Consider the following 21,501-nt stretch of genomic DNA (forward strand, 5'->3'; position numbering starts at 1 on the left):
GTCATGGGCTAACAGGGAGTACAGGAGGGGACTAACCACGCACCCCTGAGGGGCCCCAGTGTTGAGGATCAGAGTGGAGGATGTGTCGTTGCCTACCCTTACCACCTGGGAGCAGCCCATCAGGAAGTACAGGATCCAGTTGCAGAGTGAGGTTTTTAGTCCCAGGGTCCATAACTTAGAGATGAGCTTTGTGGGCACTATGGTGTTGAACACTGAGCTGTAGTCAATGAACAGCATTCTCACATAGATGTTCCTTTTGTCCAGGTGGGAAAGGGCAGTGTGGAGTGCAGTTGAGATTGCATCATCTGTGGATCTGTTGGGGAGGTATGCGAACTGCAGTAGGTCTCGAGTATCCGGGATGATGCTGTTGATGTGAGCCATGACCAGCCTTTCAAAGCACTTCATGGCTACTGACGTGAGTGCCATGGGGCGGTAATCATTTAGGCACGTTATCTTCACTTCCTTGGGCACAGGGACTATCGTGGTCTGCTTGAAACATGTAGGCATTACAGACTCAGTCAGGGAGAGGTTGAAAATGTCAGTGAAGACACTTGCCAGTTGGTCCGCGCATGCTTTGAGTACACGTCCTGGTAATCCGTCTGGCCCTGCGGCTTTGTGAATGTTGACCTGTTTAAAAGTCTTGCTCACATCGGCTACCGAGAGCGTTATTACACAGTCGTATTGAACAGCTGGTGCTCTCATGCATGCTTCAGTGTTGCTTGCCTCAAAGTGAGCATAAAATACATTTAGCTTGACTGGTAGGTTTGCGTCACTGGGCAGCTCACGGCTGGGTTTCCCTTTGTAGTCCGTAATAGTTTTCAAGCCCTGCCACAAACAATGTGGTAGAAATTAGGTAAAACAGATTTACATTTGCCTGTATTAAAGTCCCTGGCCACTAGGAGCGCTGCTCCTGGATGAGAACTGTCTTGTTTTCTTATGGCCTTATGCAGCTCATTGAGTGCGATCTTAGTGCAAGCATTGGTTTGTGGTGGTAAAAAGATGGCTATGAACAATATAATTGAGAACTCTCTTGGTAGATCGTGTGGTCTTCAGCTTATCATGAGGTACTCTACCTCAGGCGAGCAATACCTTGAGATTTCTTTCATATTAGACATCGCGCAACAGCTGTTGACAAATAGACACACACTCCTTACCAGACGTAGCTTAATCTGTCCAGCCGATGCACGGAAAATCCCGCCAGCTCTATATTATCCGTGTGTCGTTCAGTCACGACTCGGTGAAACAAGATGTTACAGTTATTAATGTAGTGTTGGTAGGATAGTCTTGAATGTATATTATCCATTTTGTTTTCCAATGATTGCACATTGGCCAATAGAATGGATTGTAGTGGAAGTTTACTCACTGGCCTATGAATTCTCAGCAGGCAATCCGACCTCCGCCCCATTTGTCTCCCATCTTGTCTATATGCCAATAATTCCCTTCTTACTGAAGCAGCTCTCACTCACATGGCTCACTCAGAGATATCTTAATTCTTGTTAGCCAACGTACATGATCAGGTCCTTCTCACAGGCATCTCAGCTATGAAGTAGGCTCCAAGTGAAGACAGACACATCGAGACACAAATGCTGGGTCCATCTTATCGAATTCCAAGGCGCATATTGAGGATGCTAGAAGATCTGTCCACAGGGTGAGTAGGCCTAACGGACAGCAATCCACTATCCCCCATAGTACAACAAGTTGACCTATTCCATTGGTCAACTTGTTATTAAAAAAATATTCCAAACATCTGGGACAGTTGTATAAATTTAAGATCAATTGCAACCGACAACAAAAACAAAAATTAAACAATGAGGCTGACGCAACAGATCAGAAGGTTTAGCTTAAAATGTTGATCAACTATTAGGCTATTTCTTCACATTATGAACGCAGCGATGCGCACACGGCAGAAGGCTATATATATGCGCGAATGTTCCAAAATGCCATCAATTAGTGGGAAAATATTGTTTCCAAGTGACCACAAACGCGATTATTATAAAAGGTGTATTTTTATGGGGAAAATTATCTTCCCCAAACTTGAAACTCACGTGCCGCCTGTGTGTCAGTTAGGCTCTACTCCTGTTGTAAAGCAAATTAATGTGCTTAATTTTAAGAAGTTACTCGGCCACTTTAGTTGATACAAACAAACCTTATCTAAACATACATGTACCGGTCTCAGAACAGGGCCATGGGAAAAGTAATTCCACGCACTTAAATAGCGAATGGGGAGGTCGCTTTTCCCGTGGTTCATTTTCATGTCAGCCAAGTAGGCTATACTCCTGTTGTAAAGCTAAGCAATGTGCTCATCTTGTCTATTACCGTTCTGTATTAATGTCATGTTCTATGTGGACCCCGGGAAGAGTAGATGCTCTTTAGTAACAGCTAATGGAGGTCTGAATAAAATACAACCAAAAAATAATATAGAAGCGCGAGTGGAGAGAAAAGATGAGCAGGTCGCAGAGAGAGAGACAGAAGTGAATAGAGCTACAGAAGTTTATTGAACATGCTACAGAGGAAAAGCAGAACACACACACACACACACACACACACGATAGAAGAGAAACATCTAAAACACGTCCGACCAAATCTCCCGACTTTTTGTTAGAAAATTATTTTAATTGTGCCGCTTCCAAACTATATCTGAATCTTAACATTTCCAGAGATGTAAAAAAATTTAACCAATATAGAAAATACGACTTTTTCTCTTGAAAACACACTTTTATCCAGCAAGTTGAGGTTGTGGGATTCTTAAAACCATAATGGGTATTATGTGTAGTAGGTCTGCTTAAAATAACTGTATAAGGAATTAATGTCGTTGATAATGAATCGTGTCCTGTACCTTACCTTATTTTTTCCTCTCTCCTCCCAGATATACAAAATATATCAGAGGGGGGTTCATTAAAATGTGGATTATTTTTCCTTTGTGATACAACTGTAAATTAAAGACTAAAAAAAGGCACAGGCTTTGGTCCCAACCAGGGGGTTGTCCCTCTAAACAGAAACACGTTGACTTCACAACAGGTTCTACTTCACTAACCTCTTCCAACACATGCAAAAGCAGATTTTTTTTATTTTTTTTGGTAACACTTCGCTTAAACTGTATGTCTCAAAAACAGTCATAACATTTGCTTTGTCATGTGTATGACACTATCGTGACCGTTAAGTGCAGTTCGAATTAGTAAAACGTATTACGTAATGTTTTATTCCAAGAACTAGAGAGAACAGGCAGTAGAAGCATAGAAAACCTCTCACCTCCTACCCATGTACATGAAAGTGATGAAAAACAAGGGAAGTAAAAACCTAGAAAGAACAGAAACATTAAGACTATTTTAGTAAATGTGTAAACTACAAAAAAAAAAAAGAGGAAAAAATAACGGGTTAAATCGGTATTGTTGGTTGTTCTGCTACAAGAAACCTTCAAGCAACGTGGTCTAAATGAGCTAAAAAATTAAAATAAAAAGACTGATTCAACTTCACTCTCATATTGTTCCCCACTCCACAACAACCACAGTGAATCTAACAAAAAAAAAAAAAGGGGGGGGGGGGGGGGAACTCCACAAATTGAACAGCAACTGAAAAAGGCCAAACTTGGATGGCAGAAAGGTACAAACTACAACAGTGACACGGGAGAAGAGACAAATCATGTTCGATTTCACAGCAAAATTAAATGTGCCTCAAAATCAGACAGGGATTAATGTCAATATTTGGGATGTAAAAAGAGTTGATAGTCTGGTAAGGCACATATCTTGTAGAACTAAATCATCATAGTCAAAAAAAAAGAGGCGCCCATGTCCAATCATCCACCCTTCATAATGAGAAGGTAGAAAAGGCAAATAGTTTGCTGATCATATAAATGGGTTATAGGATTAACACAGGGGTCAGGGATTAACACAGGGGTCAGGGATTAACACAGGGGCCAGGGGGGTATGGGATTAACACAGGGGTCAGGGATTAACACAGGGGTCAGGGGGTATGGGATTAACACAGGGGTCAGGGGGTATGGGATTAACACAGGGGTCAGGGGGTATGGAATTAACACAGGGGTCAGGATCAGAGGCTATGGGATTAACACAGGGGTCAGGATCAGGGGGTATGGGATTAACACAGGGGTCAGGATCAGAGGCTATGGGACTAACACGGGGGTCAGGATCAGAGGGTATGGGACTAACACGGGGGTCAGGATTAGAGGGTATGGGATTAACACAGGGGTCAGGATCAGAGGCTATGGGACTAACACAGGGGTCAGGATCAGAGGCTATGGGACTAACACAGGGGTCAGGATCAGAGGCTATGGGACTAACACAGGGGTCAGGATCAGAGGCTATGGGACTAACACAGGGGTCAGGATCAGAGGCTATGGGACTAACACAGGGGCCAGGATCAGAGGCTATGGGACTAACACACGGGTCAGGATCAGAGGGTATGGGACTAACACGGGTCAGGATCAGAGGGTATGGGACTAACACGGGTCAGGATCAGAGGGTATGGGACTAACACAGGGGTCAGAGGGTATGGGACTAACAGGGGTCAGGGGGTATGGGACTAACAGGGGTCAGGGGGTATGGGACTAACACAGGGGTCAGGATCAGAGGGTATGGGACTAACACAGGGGTCAGGATCAGAGGGTATGGGACTAACACGGGGGTCAGGATCAGGTGAAGGGGTTAAAATGTCCTCAAAACATAGAAGTACAACATTTTCTCCCCCCGGTTTGGGTTTCTGGTTCTCTGAAGGAATGACTGATAACACTTAGAAAGAAACAATAAGGTCCAAACGTGGTCCCCAGAGTCTGGAACGAGTCAACAGGGTTTAACAAATGCCAGCCAAAAAAATCTGCTAGGGAAAACAGAAAGCGATGGATGTTGTGGAGGATCGATCATTACGCTTGAAGTTTAGATGGTGGATTTGGAGAAGGAGACTCTCAGGTGATGGTTGTCACCCATGTTGTAGTTGTGGAGGTCGATCAGACCCTGGATGGCCTCCTCCACCGTTGACATCTGGAGCAGCGCCATTTTGTGATCCCTGGGAACAGAAGAACGGTTGAACACATTGAAATACAACTTGGATCTGTCCAAACTGTTCCATCAGAATGTGGTGTGTATGCTCTGCTCTGCTCTCAACCACACAGAATGGACAGGAACACAACCTCGGCACGTCTCATATACTCCCTGGAGCTAGCCACAGAGCTAAGGAGTGTTCGAAAAATCAATGCTCAAGTTCATTCACAACCAATTGAGGAACAACTGTAGCTCAGTTCTGTTATTATAAAAAACGGCGAAGAGAGACCTACTGAAAGAACTTGAACGCGTTCACGGTTCCCCCGGCGTTGGAGAACAGCAGTCGGAGGTCTTCCTCGGAAACGTCCGTTCTGTGGAAACACGTGAACTTATTAGCATTCTAGCCACAACCCAGGCACAGACCACAACCCAGGCACAGACCACAACCCAGGCACAGACCACAACCCAGGCACAGACCACAACCCAGGCACAGACCACAACCCAGGCACACATCACAACCCAGGCACACATCACAACCCAGGCACAGATCACAACCCAGGCACAGATCACAACCCAGGCACAGATCACAACCCAGGCACAGATCACAACCCAGGCACAGATCACAACCCAGGCACGACCGGTTGTGCTACAGCCTGGAATCAAACCAGGGTCTGTAGTGACGCCTCTAGCACTGAGATGCAGTGCCTTAGACCGCTGCGCCACTCGGGAAGCCCAAAGACTTCACTGATCTAGAACTAAATCATCATAGTCAAAAAAGAGGCGCCCATGTCCAATCATCCACCCTAAGGAACTCATAATGGTTATTGTTAGGATTTGAACATGGTAAGCAGATCCTCTGTCTGTTGGCGTTTTCCCCTAGACATAAAGCTCCCTTAACTTTTCTTCCAGGTATAGATGTTGCCTCAGATTACCTTCCCCAAATCCTAGTGAGAAAGAACAAAACTGTCCTTAAAAATCAGTGTCTAGGGGAATGCACCAACAGATACAGAATCTGCTTACCATGTCCAAATCCTAACAATAACCATGAGCTAATACAAAACTGTTCTTAGATCAGTGTCTAGGGGAATGCACCAACAGATACAGAATCTGCTTACCATGTCCAAATCCTAACAATAACCATGAGCTAATACAAAACTGTTCTTAGATCAGTGTCTAGGGGAATGCACCAACAGATACAGAATCTGCTTACCATGTCCAAATCCTAACAATAACCATTATGAGCTAATAGAAAACTGTTCTTAGATCAGTGTCTAGGGGAATGCACCAACAGATACAGAATCTGCTTACCAGAATACAAAACTGTTCTTAGATCAGTGTGTAGTGTAGAGGCCATGTGGTAGACTTACGGGATGTTGGAGAGGTGAAGAGTAGTGGTGGGAGGGAAAATATTCTGGAAGTTCTTGGAGCCAGGCTTCTTGAAGCGGTGCAGGGGCGAGTTAGTGAAGTCTTTGGTGAGGCCCTGGTCATCCAGTCCATCCCTGGGCAGCTGCACCGAGGTGTGCTTAGACAGAGCCACCCTGATTGGTTTCCCATGCATCTTCTGCCCATTCAGGTGACTCATAGCTGGAAGCATTTGATTTGTACTGAGTGAGTTTTTAATACAGCAGTACTGTGTCCCAAGACAACCACCCCCCCCCCCCACATTTAGGACAGAATCTACTTCAAAAAGACTGGAACAATCAATCAACTAGACACTAAATACATCTGGGGGAAATGTCCTTTTTATCAGTCAATAAACATGAGACAATGGAGGAGGATCATGTTACCTTACCTAGCCGGGGCCTTACCTAGCAGGGGCCTTACCTAGCAGGGGCCTTACCTAGCCGAAGACTTACCTAGCCGAGGCCGGGGCCTTACCTAGCCGAGGCCGGGGCCTTACCTAGCCGGGGCCATACCTAGCCGGGGCCTTACCTAGCCGGGGCCATACCTAGCCGGGGCCATACCTAGCCGGGGCCATACCTAGCCGGGGCCATACCTAGCCGGGGCCATACCTAGCCGGGGCCATACCTAGCCGGGGCCATACCTAGCCGGGGCCATACCTAGCCGGGGCCATACCTAGCCGGGGCCATACCTAGCCGGGGCCGGGGTCTTACCTAGCTGGGCTTGGTTGGCATCAGCCATCTGTATCAGAGCACTGTCTTTCTTATTGTAGAGGATCTTCACCCTCTGGGCATCACCATACACCCCTAGGTTAAAGTCATGAGCAGACGAGAGGAGGGCGAGGAAGAGGAGGAAGAGGAGACAGTGAGGAAACACTTTAGCACTTGAGATAGAGGGAAAGTTTAGACAAGGCAGAGACAGTAAGAGGCTAGATAGAGAGAGAGAGAGAGTCTGAATGTAGGCTAGAGATCATTCATCAGAATTAACATTTGAAGAGAGTTGAGCAAGGGGTGTGTGTGTATATTAAGGACAGATTGAGACACCCCATAAACAGATACGTTAATGACATGTTTGGCTAATTAAACTACTGTACAGGCTATGCCAAATCAATGTACCATGCATTTTAACAGAAATCTATGGATGGGATCAATTTCGATAGCCAAAGAGAGAGACAGAGAACCAAACCAAACAATAACCGAGGAGCAACAACAACAAAACTAAAAAAAAAGTCAAAAACAATTACTGCAATATGGAAATGAACAAAAATAAAAAAAAGTGAATGTCTCTTTAGAACAGAAATAAGCAACAACAGAAGAGCAACAGAGAGCTAACAACAACATACCGAAGAGAGTAAACAGACTTTGGGGCGTAACCATCTTTAGAAGAGGAGAAGAGAGCAAGCAGCAGAAGACAGGAAGACAGGTAGAAGAGTCGGAGCGGAGGTAGAGAGAGCGGAGGTGGACAGATCATCCAGGAGGGTGGTTTCCCGTAGAATGGTGAAGGTGGTCATGGAGTATGGTTCAAGGCAGTTAAATTTGGGGATAAAGGTTGGTCCGAGGGAACAGGTTTTGTTCAAGCACCAAGCATGAGCACGGGGGGGGTTATAGAGATGGGGGGGGGGGGATGGGTGGAGGAGAGAGCGCGAGAGGGGGGGGGTGAAGGGTAGGTAGTTGGGGAGGGAGAGAGAGGGATGAAGAGTGGGTAGGTAGGTAGGTGGAGAGAGAGGAGAGAGAGAGTGGGGGGGGGGGATATGAAGGGTAATTAGGTGGGGAGGGAGAGAGGGAAGAAAAATGCAAATGTAAAAAAAACAAAGTGAGGGAGGGAGACAAATTAAAATACAGGTCAGTACACAGGAAATGATGCAGGAGTTTGGTCAGACTGACTGGTTCATGTACTTTATCACAACTAAATAAGCAAATGTATATCATCCCCTTGACAAACACGGATAATGTACAGTCAATGTCAAAATCATAAACATACGAGTTATAGCCTAGCAATGAAGAAACACAAAAAGGCATGCGATAGGCTAACACATGAAGTCCAGGATCAATCGGTACATAGTAAAAAAGGGGGTGAAATGATAATAACTAGTAGAAAGAGCATGCAGTCAAATCTCTGTTTAGTGTCATCGACATGCAAGAACAGACATGAAAACACCTGGAAGCACTATGGCAACCATAGATCATGTTTGACCCCCACAGACATGCATGTCAACAGGGTGTGGGGCCCAAATAAAAATATAACTGCAAGTTTAAGTATCTGAAATACAGGGTCCTCTCCATAGAGACAGAGAGGTGAAGTCAGGATAGGAGAGAGTGCAGAGAGGAGAGAGACAGTTACGTTTCAGCTCAGTCAGGCAAAAGGAGAAAGAGAGAATAGGAGAGAGTTAACCAGCTTCAGCTCAACATGGCAGAGAGAGGAGAGTGTTAACCAGCTTCAGCTCAACATGGCAGAGAGGAGAGTGTTAACCAGCTTCAGCTCAACATGGCAGAGTGTTAACCAGCTTCAGCTCAACATGGCAGAGAGAAGAGAGTGTTCACCAGCTTCAGCTCAACATGGCAGAGAGAGGAGAGTGTTAACCAGCTTCCGCTCAACATGGCAGTGTTAACCAGCTTCAGCTCAACATGGCAGAGAGGAGAGTGTTAACCAGCTTCAGCTCAACATGGCAGAGAGAGGAGAGTGTTAACCAGCTTCAGCTCAACATGACAGAGAGGAGAGTGTTAACCAGCTCCAGCTCAACATGGCAGAGAGAGGAGAGTGTTAACCAGCTTCCGCTCAACATGGCAGAGTGTTAACCAGCTTCAGCTCAACATGGCAGAGAGGAGAGTGTTAACCAGCTTCAACTCAACATGGCAGAGGAGTGTTAACCAGCTTCAGCTCAACATGGCAGAGAGGAGAGTGTTAACCAGCTTCAGCTCAACATGGCAGAGAGGAGTGTGTTAACCAGCTTCAGCTCAACATGGCAGAGAGGAGTGTGTTAACCAGCTTCAGCTCAACATGGCAGAGAGAGGAGAGTGTTAACCAGCTTCAACTCAACATGACAGAGTGTTAACCAGCTTCAGCTCAACATGGCAGAGAGGAGAGTGTTAACCAGCTTCAGCTCAACATGGCAGAGAGAGGAGAGTGTTAACCAGCTTCAGCTCAACATGGCAGAGAGAGGAGAGTGTTAACCAGCTTCCGCTCAACATGGCAGAGTGTTAGCCAGCTTCAGCTCAACATGGCAGAGAGAGGAGAGTGTTAACCAGCTTCCGCTTAACATGGCAGAGTGTTAACCAGCTTCAACTCAACATGGCAGAGAGGAGAGTGTTAACCAGCTTCAGCTCAACATGGCAGAGAGAGGAGAGTGTTAACCAGCTTCCGCTCAACATGGCAGTGTGAGGAGAGATTAGAGTGTTAACATGGCAGACAGGAGGAGAAAGAGAGACTCAGTCTGCACTGGCATGCTTCAACATTTATATGGAGAGATGGAGAGGAGAAAGAGATGGAGAGGAGAAAGAGAAAGATGGAGAGGAGAAAGAGGAGAAAGATGGAGAGAGAAAGTGGAGATAGTGTTGGTTTGTGATAAGAGTTCCGTCTGGAGGGGGTAGAAAGATCATTACTGACCTCTTCGTTGAGGTTGGAGGCCAGGAGCACGCCACTGGCGCCAGAGTGACCGGACAGAGCTACCCTCCCTGCAGCAGCAGCAGCCGCCGCGGCAGCATTCAGCGGGCTCAGGCCACCTGGAGAGGTCAGAGGGGTCAGGATTTAGACCCAACAGGATGAATTTCAGCTCACCCTGGGCTAGTGAGGGCAGAGATTTCCCTTTAGGACCAACAGAATGGTGGAAAATAAGCAAAGTCCGCCCACCCAGAGCCCCGGGCGATGTGAAACGAATGTTTCCCCGGCAGTCAGGCGTCTACCTGGGATCTTACCGAGCAGAGGAGGGGGGGGGGGGTCGTCTACCTGGGTTCTTACCAAGCAGGGGGGGGGGGGGGGGCGTTGTCTACCTGGGAACTTACCGAGCTGAGGTGGGGGTCTACCTAGGATCTTACCGAGCAGAGAGTTGGAGTCCTTGCCTTGAAAGGCAGCCGCCATGTTGGGGTCTATGGCAGGCTGTCCGTCCCCTGCAGGGAGCTCTGGCCGGGTGTAGTCACGGCTCTTGTCGTTGTTGTACTTCACGTTCAGGTTGACCAGCTTGGAGTAGTCGATGCGGAGCGTACAGCACGAGTTGTAGATGTTCTGACCATCCAGGGCCTGAGGAACAATGGAACGATCCAGATGGGGTTATTTGCCATATCTGATAAGTGTACCAGAAATCTTCACCGAACAGCAACTATACAAATGTACTTTATTTGCACACAAACGTGTAATGAAATGATACAATTAGGTACATAACAAATTGATAATGAACAATGAAAAGTCCCACTCACTACTTTGGCTTGCTGGGCGGTGGGTGGGTCGTTGAACTGCAGCAGAGCCTGGAACTGATTGTTCTTGGTGAATGTGATGATCTTCATGACCGTGCCAAACTTTGAGAAGATCTGACCCCCGCCCCCCCAAAAAAACAGCAGCAGTACAAAAATATTGAGAAGACAACCTCTACGAAATAGCTGATGTTTAACTATCAGATGTAATATGAAACTAATGTGATGAGATAAAAGAGCAGAAGAGATAGTCAAGTTGTCATGTCACATGCAAGTGACAAGTACAGTGAAATGCCTTTCATGCAAACTCAAAATCCAACCGTGCAATAATCAATAACAATGTGAATTGGCAAGGCGCTGTCTCTGCCTGGCCGGTTCCCCTCGCTCTCCACCGGGATTCTCTGCCTCTAACCCTATTACAGGGGCCGAGTCACTGGCTTACTGGTGCTCTTCCATGTCGTCCATATGAGGGGTGTGTCACTTGAGTGGGTTGAGTCTTCCTGTCCGGTTTTGCGTCCCCCCCCCCTCGTGGTTGGAGTCTAATGATTTTCCAGGTCTTCCTACCACACCTCCTGATATAGAGGTCCTGGATGGCAGGGTGCTGGGCCCCAGTGATGTACTGGGCTGTCCACACCACCCTCTGTGGAACCATGCGATGGAGGGCGGTGCCATTGCCATACCAGGCAGTGATACAGCCAATCAAAATGCTCTCAACGGCACAGAGGAATTTGTCTTAATGCCGTTGCGTCTTCTTTGGGCCATGTTTAAGTCTTTAGTGATTTGGACACCGAGGACCTCGAAGCTCTCGACCTGCAGGCCTGTCGATGTGTATGGGGGGGGCGTTTCGAGTCTTGTTGGTAGCAAATCTGCGATCGGAGGTCATCCATCTTATTGTCGAGTGACTATGTTGGCCAGCGGGTTTGAGGGGGGGGGGCAGAGGTGGCCGGTTTTTACCTTTGCCTTAATCTCACCAGGATCCTCCACCCCTTTTGCCTCTGAAGCCGGCGTTTCCGCTTGGGTAGCCCGAAAATTGGGTCGGAATTACAGAGAGAGCCCAGGGAAGATGAGTAAAAGTTGAAGACGGAATTGGAGTGAGTAACTGCTGGTCTGATGTTCAAAAGTTATTGTTGTCGGTTGTAAGAATTAATAGTGCATAAAAATAAAGCAAAAAGAAACAACAACAAAAATAATCACAAATAGCAACGTTTGGTCGGAGCTTGCAAAACGGCTGCCATCTAGTACAGCGCCATTGATTCGGATCAAGTCTGTACAAAACAGAGGATAAAAAAAAATATTGTACATTGCATTCATAAATCTGCCCTCTGTCAAACCTATGAGAAAAACTAAGAATACATAGTGAATGTAGGTTACCTGCTGCAGCACATCCAGAGTGACCGGGTAGAACATGTTATCGATGATTATTCTGAGCACAGGGCTGGACGCGGCGGTTAGATCTACAATGGAGCCCGACGCAGGAGTACCTCCTCCTTGGACCGCTGACACCGCCTGCAGGACCGCCTGGGCCCGCTGGTTCCCACTATCTGTTTTGAGTTCTTTGTGGTTGGAATACTGGATGAATACGGGGACGTTCCGAACATGCGGTGTCACAGTAGAGTAGTAGTTGATCATGGTTATCGCTGCTTCCTCTGTGCCCAGCTCCAAGAAAGCCTGAAGACCGATAGATAGGAACAGCATTAAGACTTCTGTTAGGCGAAATACCCAACGGCATCCTGGGAGGTCTTATAATACGGTTCAAGCCCACAATTTGGTCGCACCCCTCAACAAAAACATGTATATTTTTTATAATATTTTATATATTTTCAGCTGTGTTTTTCAGGCAATTTTGTTATACAACCAGAAACGCTTTTCTTTTTCCGAGAGCATCCCCCCCCCCCCCCCGGGGAAATAAGAGTGGTTCGTGCGACTGCGTCAGTAGGAAACAGGTACCGGGGGGGCAGGTAGACACTCATCACAGGAATCATGTGGATAATGTACTTTACAGTTTGACCAAAACATGGATTTAACCTCCTAAAAGTTCTTTACTTGCTAAGCCCAAGTCAAAGGGCTGCAAAATGTGATTAAAATGGTAGCAGTCATGGAACTCTGGTATCATAAAATACTCCCAGGGAGTGGGACATAAACGAAGAAAACATAGCGATTAATGCAACAAAATTGTAAACACGACATTCATGCCGGACAAACAAACACAGCCAATGTTTTTTTTAAATCCTTGTGACAAGGAATACCAATGGATTAAAACACAGGCAATTATGACTCAGGCAAGAGGTCAAACAAGAAAGGAGAAAGGGCCAACCGACCACAGCCTACTCTTGAAAGATAGACATTCAATCTTTAGCAAGCCCCCTGACAGAGAACACAATCTAAATTGGCCGCTGTATTATTCTGGGCCAAAGATCGTCTATTAAATTGACAGGACAGTCGACTGACCGACCGCTCTTACAATGGAAAAAGATGTCCTCAAAGATGGAAGGCAGGCGAGATCAGGTGGGAGGGACCCTTCTATCCAGTGAGAGGGCAGATACGCATGTGAACTACAGGCCATTGTATCTTTGTTACTGTGCCATATTAGTGTCTGTGACAGCTGGGGCAGCGCTATTGAGGCCATCTCCTCTTTCAAGCAGGGGTTGGAACCGGTTCAAGGAAGAGAACAGAAAAATACATTTGTCAAGGAACAGAATCAGAACCAGGAACGAAAGTGATCTACACTGTTACGGAACAGAACCTAAAAGCATGGTAACCAGTTAATAACAACATAGTGCCTATGCAAAGCCCTTACTCTGTCACTCAGATACATGTTCCAGTGTCTGCCTGCCAATTGAAAATCTTTGCCAGTGTGTGCCTGTGTAGGCTACCTGCCCCTCTGAAACATATGCTACTGTAGCCTACTGACATTACTCGATTCAGAAATTAGAGAGATTTTTTATTAGAGAAGACATGAGAGGCACAGCTGTCTACGGCACTGCATCTCAGTGCTAGAGGTGTCACTAGACACCCTGGTTCAAATTCAGGCTGTATCACAACTGGCCATGATCGGGTGTCCTATAGGGCGGCGCACAATTGGTCCAGCGTCGTCCGGGTTTGGCCGTCATTGTAGATAAGAATTTGTTCTTAACTGACTTGCCTAGTTAAATAAAGGTAACATTTAAATTTGATTTATTAACTAAAAAATATATGTTTTTATTTGAATTCTGGTGCCACTCTGCATACAAACTTGTTAGTCCAACGTTAACTTTCAGAAGTTAAGACATAGGTATAACTGTGTGGACCTAATACATAACAAGATGCCCAGCGTTTCAAGCCAAGCCAAGCCTCCTCATCCTCCTCAACCCTCCCTCCCTCGCAAAATGCCACATGTTCACTTATATCAGTGCATTTGTAACAACCTAACCATTACGTAACTTCTATTAGATTGAGTAGAACTCACGTAGCAAATTAGCAATTACATTTTTTATTAACCAAATTCGACACTCATTAACCTACACACAAAAATTATTTACATTGTGGGCTTAATTTTCATATAGATTTTGGGCAGAGTAAAACATTGCTGATCGCATGTTCCTCTATCTGGGCACACTCACCTGGTTTTTCCCCTTAAGCGTCAGGATATTTGTGACCTTCCCAAAAGGTAACCCCAGGGCAATGACCTCCGATTCTGAAGTTTCATTGGGCAGTTTTCTGATGTGCAGCACACGAGAGGGAGGGGCCTCCATCCGGTCTTCCACTCTCAGCTTTTTACTGTCGCTCCCATTGGATTTACTGTCGCTCCCATTGGCTGTAACATCTAGATAGAAGACACAGCTTTTATTGTCCCAATCCTGCTCTGCTCTAAAGCCACCCCCCAGAAAGCACAAAACACCCACTTACTTGAGAGGAGCACGGAATGAACACCACGAGACTCCATCCTCTTACGATGGACGAACACGTCACACCTGAACTTCAGTATTAGTGTTTCTCAAACATTTAAAGTATAATACTAATATAATACATCTGAATGCAATATGCACTGAGTGTACAAAACATTAGGAACCCCCCCTCTTTTGCCTGCAGAACAGCCTCAAGTCATCAGGGCATGGACTCTGCAAGGTGTCAGAACAGCCTTAATTCATCAGGGCATGGACTCTACAAGGTGTCAGAACAGCCTTAATTCATCAGGGCATGGACTCTACAAGGTGTCAGAACAGACTCAATTCATCAGGGCATGGACTCTACAAGGTGTCAGAACAGCCTTAATTCATCAGGGCATGGACTCTACAAGGTGTCAGAACAGCCTTAATTCATCAGGGCATGGACTCTGCAAGGTGCCGAAAGTGTTTTACAGAGATGCTGGCCCATGTTGATCTAATTGCTTCCCACAGTTTTGTCAACTTGGCTGAATGTCCTTTGGGTGGTGGACCATTCTTGATACACACTGGAAACGGCTGAGCATGAAAAACCCAGCAGTGTTGCAGTTCTTGACACACTCAAACCGGTGCACCTGGCACCTACTACCGTACCCCGTTCAAAGGCACTTAAAATCCTTTGTCTTGCCCATTCACCCTCTGAATGGCACACATACACAATTGTCTCAATCCTTAAAAATCCTTCTTTAACCCGTCTTATCCTCTTCATCTACACTGATTGAAGTGGATTTAACAAGTGACTCAAAATAAGAGATCATAGCTTACACCTGGATTCACCTGCTCAGTCTGTGTCATGGAAAGAGCAGGTGTCCTTAATGTTTTGTTGAGGATTTCAAGTTCCATGAAAACAGAAACTTATCCAGTCAACCCGTGTCAACCCAGTCAACCCGTGTCAACCCAGTCAACCCGTGTCATCCCCAGTCAACCTGTGTCAGTCTTCATTCTCTTCAGCCCCGGCGGCAGGTAGCTTAGTGGTTAGAACGTTGGGCCAGTAACCGAAAGGTTGCTGGATCGAATCCCTGAGCTGACAAGGTAAAAATCTGTCGTTCTGCCCCCGAACAAGGAAGTCAACCCACTGTTCCTAGGTAGTCCGTCATTGCAAATAAGAATGTGTTCTTAACTGACTTGCCTGGTAAAAATGTTAAAAAAATAAAAAATACCATACTATAGTTTCTCTAAGACATTACAGCCATGTTCTGAAGAGATATAGCCTATTGAAATGCACCACATCTCTATTTCAGTCACATGCTAGCGTGTTCCCACCTACACATACTGAAACACCTGCCGTGAGGAAGACATTGACCAATACAGCCGTTCTACTTCAAACATTCATTAATCCTTTGACTTATTTGAATGCCGTTGGAACACGGTCAAATTACTTATGCAAATATCCCTTCAGAGAGGGCTGGCAAAAAAAACACAAAAAAAGGAATCCCTAACTTACCACCGATACTGCTCATGTCAGATCCACTGTTGTAGACACTGGTTGACATCAGCTCATCTGATCCTCTCTGGAGAAAGAAAACAAAGAGAAAGGGAGAGAAAGAGAGGGGGAGCGAAAGAGAGAAAGAAATTGAGAGCAAGCAGAGCCCTTAAAAGACAACAATGAAATACAGATCTCTGGACAGGTAGAGAATTTTTTATTTTACCTTTATTTAACCAGGCAAGTCAGTTAAGAACAAATTCTTATTTTCAATGAAGGCCTAGGAACAGGCTGAAACGAATGCTTCTCAAAAGTAAACTTTATTTTGTACGTGAAACATCAATGAAATAAACAGAGAGTAAAGAGTATTTCTGTTAGAGGAAGTTGCCGTTGTTTCGCACAAGACGGAACAAGGGTTATTGGACACAAATCAAGTTGGAAGGGTACAGGATCACAAAGCATTTATAAGAGAACAAGTTTCTCTCTAAACAGATGCGACTTACGTTGTTCCTATTTAGTTACGGTTGTTCTAATATCATGAAAGCTAGAAATTAGGACCTTTTTTGGGGGGGGCCCCCGATACGACATACTCTCTCAACAGTAGTGAGTTACATTTAGGATTCTGTACTCATACCAGTAGGCCTATGCCCAGATCCTGACTTGAAAGCACAACTTTTTTTAAACAATTGTTGTCAATGGGAGAGAGGTAAATTTGAGTTGTGTGTCTGTGTTAGGTATCTGCCCATAAAGTACTCTAGGGGTTCAAAAAACTGCATGGAGGCTAAATTTGATGTAGCCTAATGTAACAACTCAACTGGGTAAGAAAAAAATGTGTTTGTATTGCCATAGCAATGAAAGGGAATTTTAAGATATGTTTTCCACTTATCTAACTAGCTATAACCTTTGCCATAAATATATATTTTTTTAACCTTTATTTAACTAGGCAAGTTCTTATTTACATTGACAGTCTACCAGGGAACAGCGTGTAACAGTATAGCTTCCGTCCCTCTCCTCACCCCAACCTAGGCTCGAACCAGGGACCCAGCCATTTCACATCGGGCACACCTGGTTCAGGGGCAGAACGACATATTTGTACCTTGTCCACTCCGGGATTCGAGCCAGCAACCTTTCGGTCTAACCATTAGGCTACTTGCCATAGAGAGGGCATTGGGCTGAAGCTTACCTTCACACCAACTGCAACATCTCCCATACTGAAAAAGAGAGGGAACAGAATGATTAGCTACCCCGTTAAGCCAAATCTTTCCACAATTATAGCAGCATGCTGCTTTACTCATCTGGAGTTCAACTAGCTAGTAGCTAAGGAAGTTAGCTAGCAGGCTAACGTTAGTGCCGTGGATACACGCAAAACAAAGAAAACCACCAATGACAAACGTTTCTCTCTTTCTCTCCACACCAGCTAGTTAACTCCTAGTTACAACATAGCTAGTCACCTACACACGTTGACTATCTATAAAATGGGTAACCTGCACGTTAGCCAGTGATTTTGTAGTTTAACGGTGTTGATAGCTTGTTTTTGAGTAGATAGCGTACGCTAGCTACATTTCCGATCAACAAAGGATAAAACGAATGATCACCGGACAAGTGACGACACACCCTGTCATGCTCGAATGGTCCTCATCTCTTAAGATTAGCCAGAGCTAGCCGCTTGAGCTAGCTAGTTAACTAACGTTAGCTGAACGTGATTGCCCAGTCAATGTATTAGCTAGTTTATTAACAGTTACATAAACAAAATATAATTTTTGTTCTCTAACTGAAGCTAACTAGCCATCGTCGTCTGGCAGTTCACATGTCCATCCAGGAGTTAGCTAGCGTTAGCTAGCCAAGCTAACGTAACGTTAGCTAGCTACCTTTAGCTTAAATAAATAAAAACCAAGCTAGGGTGAGGTAAGCAAGCTACTCGAATTGAAACAACTAAATTTTGCCGAAGATGATTAATCGTTCATGAAAAACACATAGATTGCCAATACATACCCGTCCATTGCTAGAATATCGTTATAAACGACACAGTTTTTGTTTTGCACTTCTCTTGCCAACAGCACATACAACAAAATGGAGGGACTTGAGAGCTTGCCGGAAATAGTCGAACCCGGCGGAAATAGTCGAACAAAAAAACGTGTTTCGTTTTACACGCAGCAGCATAGATTTTTCTCTGTAAAACCAATTTTAACATTTTAAGACACAATGGTACGCTATTTTGTATTTCATAGAAGCTTTAAATTGATGCATTGTCATTAATTAGTCTACATCATTTGCTGTGAACATTGAGTTGTTGTGTTTTATTTTTTAGGCTGTAGATCTGTTTGTTTATCCTTTTAATGTGACTCTAGGTTGTGTTACTTGTGCCTATATCAAACACGGGCTTGGCTATATTACACACATACACTGAACACAAATATAAGCCCAACATGTAAAGTGTTGGTTTCTCTCACATGTTGTGCATACATTTGTTTACATCCCTGTTAGTGAGCATTTCTCTTTTGCCAAGATAATCCATCCACCTGACAGGTGTGGCATATCAAGAAGCTGATTAATCAGCGTGATCATTACACGGGTGCACATTGTGCTGGGGACAATAAAAGGCCACTCTAAAATGTGAAGTTTTGTCACACAACACAATGCCACAGATGTCTCACGTTTTGAGGGAGCATGTAATTGGCATGCCGACTGCAGGAATGTCCATCAGAGCTGTTGCCAGATAATTTAATGTTAATTTCTCTACCATAAGCCGCCTCCAACTTAGTTTAGAGAATTTGGCAGTATGTCAAACCGGCCTCACAACCGCAGACCACGTGTATGGCGTTGTGTGGGCAATGTATGTCAATGTTGTGAACAGAGTGCCACGTGGTGGTGGGGTTATGGTATGAGCAGGCATAAGCCATGGACAACGAACACAATTGCATTTTATCGATGGCAATTTGAACGCACAAAAATACTGTGATGAGATGAGATCGTGAGGCCCATTGTCGTTCCATTCATCCGCCGCCATCACCTCATGTTTCAGCATGATAATGCATGGCCACATGTCACAAGGATCTGTACAAAATTCCTGGAAGCTGAAAATGTCCCAGTTCTTCCATGGCCTGTATACTCACCAGTCATGTCAACCATTGAGCATGTTTGGATGCTCTGGACCCATGTGTACGACAGCGTGTTCCAGTTCACGCTAATATCTAGCAACTGAGCACAGCAATTGAAGAGGAGTGGGACAACATTCCACAGGCCACAATCGACAGCCTGATCAACTCTTTGAGAAGGAGATGTCGTGCTACATGAGACCAATATTGGTCACACCAGATACCGACGGGTTTTCTGATCCACATCCCTACTTTTTTTTAAGGTACCTGTGACCAACAGATGCATCTCTGTATTCCTAGTCATGTGAAATCCATAGATTAGGGCCTAATTAATTTATTTCCGCTGACTGATTTCCTTATATGAACTAAGTAAAAATCTTTTAAATTGTTGCATGTTGCGTTTATTTTTTTGTTCAGTATCCTCTATGGAAAGATGAGATTCTCAGGAACATGGGACTCGTCTGAAGTCGGTACCGGCAATCTGCCAACTTCCGTCTGTAGCGTCAGAACCGTTTGGGTTACAAACTAATACCACCCCACTATGGAAAGGGGAGAGTCTCACGAACACGATAGTGTTCTCCGTTTCACGGGACTCATCTGAAGGTAACCCAGTACCGGTTTTAAAAATTATAATGGAAGAATGGAAATAGTTTTGTGGCAACAAAAACAAGGTAGTTAAATGAATAAAAATATTTAATTAGCTTTCTTATATCTCCGAGAAATAGGAAAGACATTTCAAAACTTTATTCCTTATGGGTTTTTTTTTACTGTTTGTTTTGCCATTTTTGAATGTGTCATTCAGTGTGTTTCTATGGGCTATAGTAGTAAAGGCCAAATTCAATATTTGTTCAAAAAATTAAAATTAATGAATTAATTAAACAGATTTGATACCTTCAGGGTTCCTATAATTTAAAGTCAAATAGCTAAATGATGGTATGACCATCTTAAAACAGATAGAGAAGTGAATCCAAGATATAAATGATTACCTTGAAAATGACATTTGAACTCAACCGAAGCTTGAATCCCTAGGCCTTTATGTCCTGTTAATTTTAGTTGAACCACTGGGTTGAATTGAAACGATAGCTGTTGATGACTTTCGTAAATGCTATATGGGCCTAAATAGTATAATTGATTATATATGATTTATAAAGTATGGTTAGGCCTACATTTAATTTTCAGATAGAAAGATTTTATTTATTTTGTAATCTGTTTTTCCGTGTATGCATATGTTATTCAATGTGTGTCTATGGGCTAATACCAGTAAGGCCAAATTCAATGTTTCATGAAATATTATTTTTTTGTTTAGTAGAACACCCCCCTCCCTCTCCCAAATGATTAATGACAACATAAGTCCTGCCGTCACTTGTGTAGCTAAAATGGCACTGTTTTTGCTTACATTTTTTTTGAGTCTCCCAGAAGTATGTGAAGCTGTTTCCCTTCCATCTCAATCAAGCCGAGCTGAGTCAATGTGTTAGTAGCCCTGGCAAAAACTTCAGTATTCTCTACTACTCTATTTCCAATTCGGTGCTCTATTGAAGACATCTTTCTTGTGCTGTCGGTCGACGCAGAGGGTCTTGCCAGCGCTGTGGGATATGCGAGTGTGTTTGGTTTTTATGCGTCTATTAAAACCTCTTACTTCTACCCCCTCCTTTTTCGAACATTCTGTTAAAAATCGCGCAACTTTTCAGCGTCCTGCTACTCATGCCAGGAATATAGTATATGCATATGATTAGTATGTGTGGATAGAAAACACTCTGAAGTTTCTAAAACTGGTTAAATCACGGCTGTGACTATAACAGATCGTGTGTTTCATTGAAAAACGCAAGAAAAACTGCTCTCTGAAAGCTAAAAATAATTTCCATAAGTCACTTCCATGGGTTGTTAAAAGGGGACAAAATTTAATATCGACCTGCATGCAATTCATACAAATTCCACACGATGTCGCCATTGTCGTCATTTTCAATTGAATTTTTTGTTGGAAAATCCAACTATCTGGCTTCCGTTTCTTCCGGTCTCCACCAGGATGCTGTGAATGTTGAAATTGGCAGCCATTGATTTGCAGACGAGGAGCTATTGAATATACATCGCCCTGTAATCATTTTGATAGATTATAAACGTTTACTAATACCTAAAGTTGGATTACAAAAGGATTTCGAAGTGTTTTGTGAAAGTTTATCGTCGACTTTTTTAATTAAAAAAAATGACGCAGCGTTTAAAAACGATGTTTTTTTCTGAATGACACAGCTTCCATAGAAAGCTATTTTG

The 21,501-nt window shown here is 44.3% G+C and overlaps 1 protein-coding gene across 1 annotated transcript; it reads right to left on the minus strand.

Annotated features, from left to right (window-relative positions):
* Window positions 1-2,592: 2,592 nt before the first annotated feature.
* On the minus strand, window positions 2,593-18,234 carry LOC139366885 (polypyrimidine tract-binding protein 2-like). Its single transcript, XM_071104623.1, has 13 exons — window positions 18,134-18,234; window positions 17,325-17,352; window positions 16,163-16,229; window positions 14,398-14,600; window positions 12,170-12,466; window positions 10,805-10,915; window positions 10,427-10,628; window positions 9,999-10,114; window positions 7,738-7,771; window positions 7,109-7,201; window positions 6,362-6,578; window positions 5,288-5,365; window positions 2,593-5,019 (listed from the first exon to the last, which is right to left on the minus strand). Exons 1-13 carry the CDS (start codon window positions 18,139-18,141, stop codon window positions 4,890-4,892), a joined length of 1,584 nt encoding a protein of 527 aa, XP_070960724.1. The 5' UTR covers window positions 18,142-18,234; the 3' UTR covers window positions 2,593-4,889.
* Window positions 18,235-21,501: the final 3,267 nt, after the last annotated feature.

Source organism: Oncorhynchus clarkii, chromosome 15 (genome assembly GCF_045791955.1).
Source record: "Oncorhynchus clarkii lewisi isolate Uvic-CL-2024 chromosome 15, UVic_Ocla_1.0, whole genome shotgun sequence".
Taxonomy (NCBI): domain Eukaryota; kingdom Metazoa; phylum Chordata; class Actinopteri; order Salmoniformes; family Salmonidae; genus Oncorhynchus; species Oncorhynchus clarkii.

What these genes read in the sequence shown, in the direction of transcription:
- LOC139366885 (XM_071104623.1), bottom strand. An exon ending in CGCTTAAGGGGAAAAACCAG is followed by an intron (nt 12,467 to 14,397) that starts GTGAGTGTGCCC and finishes ATCGGTCTTCAG; the next exon opens with GCTTTCTTGGAGCTGGGCAC. An exon ending in AACGCGTTCAAGTTCTTTCA is followed by an intron (nt 5,020 to 5,287) that starts GTAGGTCTCTCT and finishes TTCTGTTCCCAG; the next exon opens with GGATCACAAAATGGCGCTGC.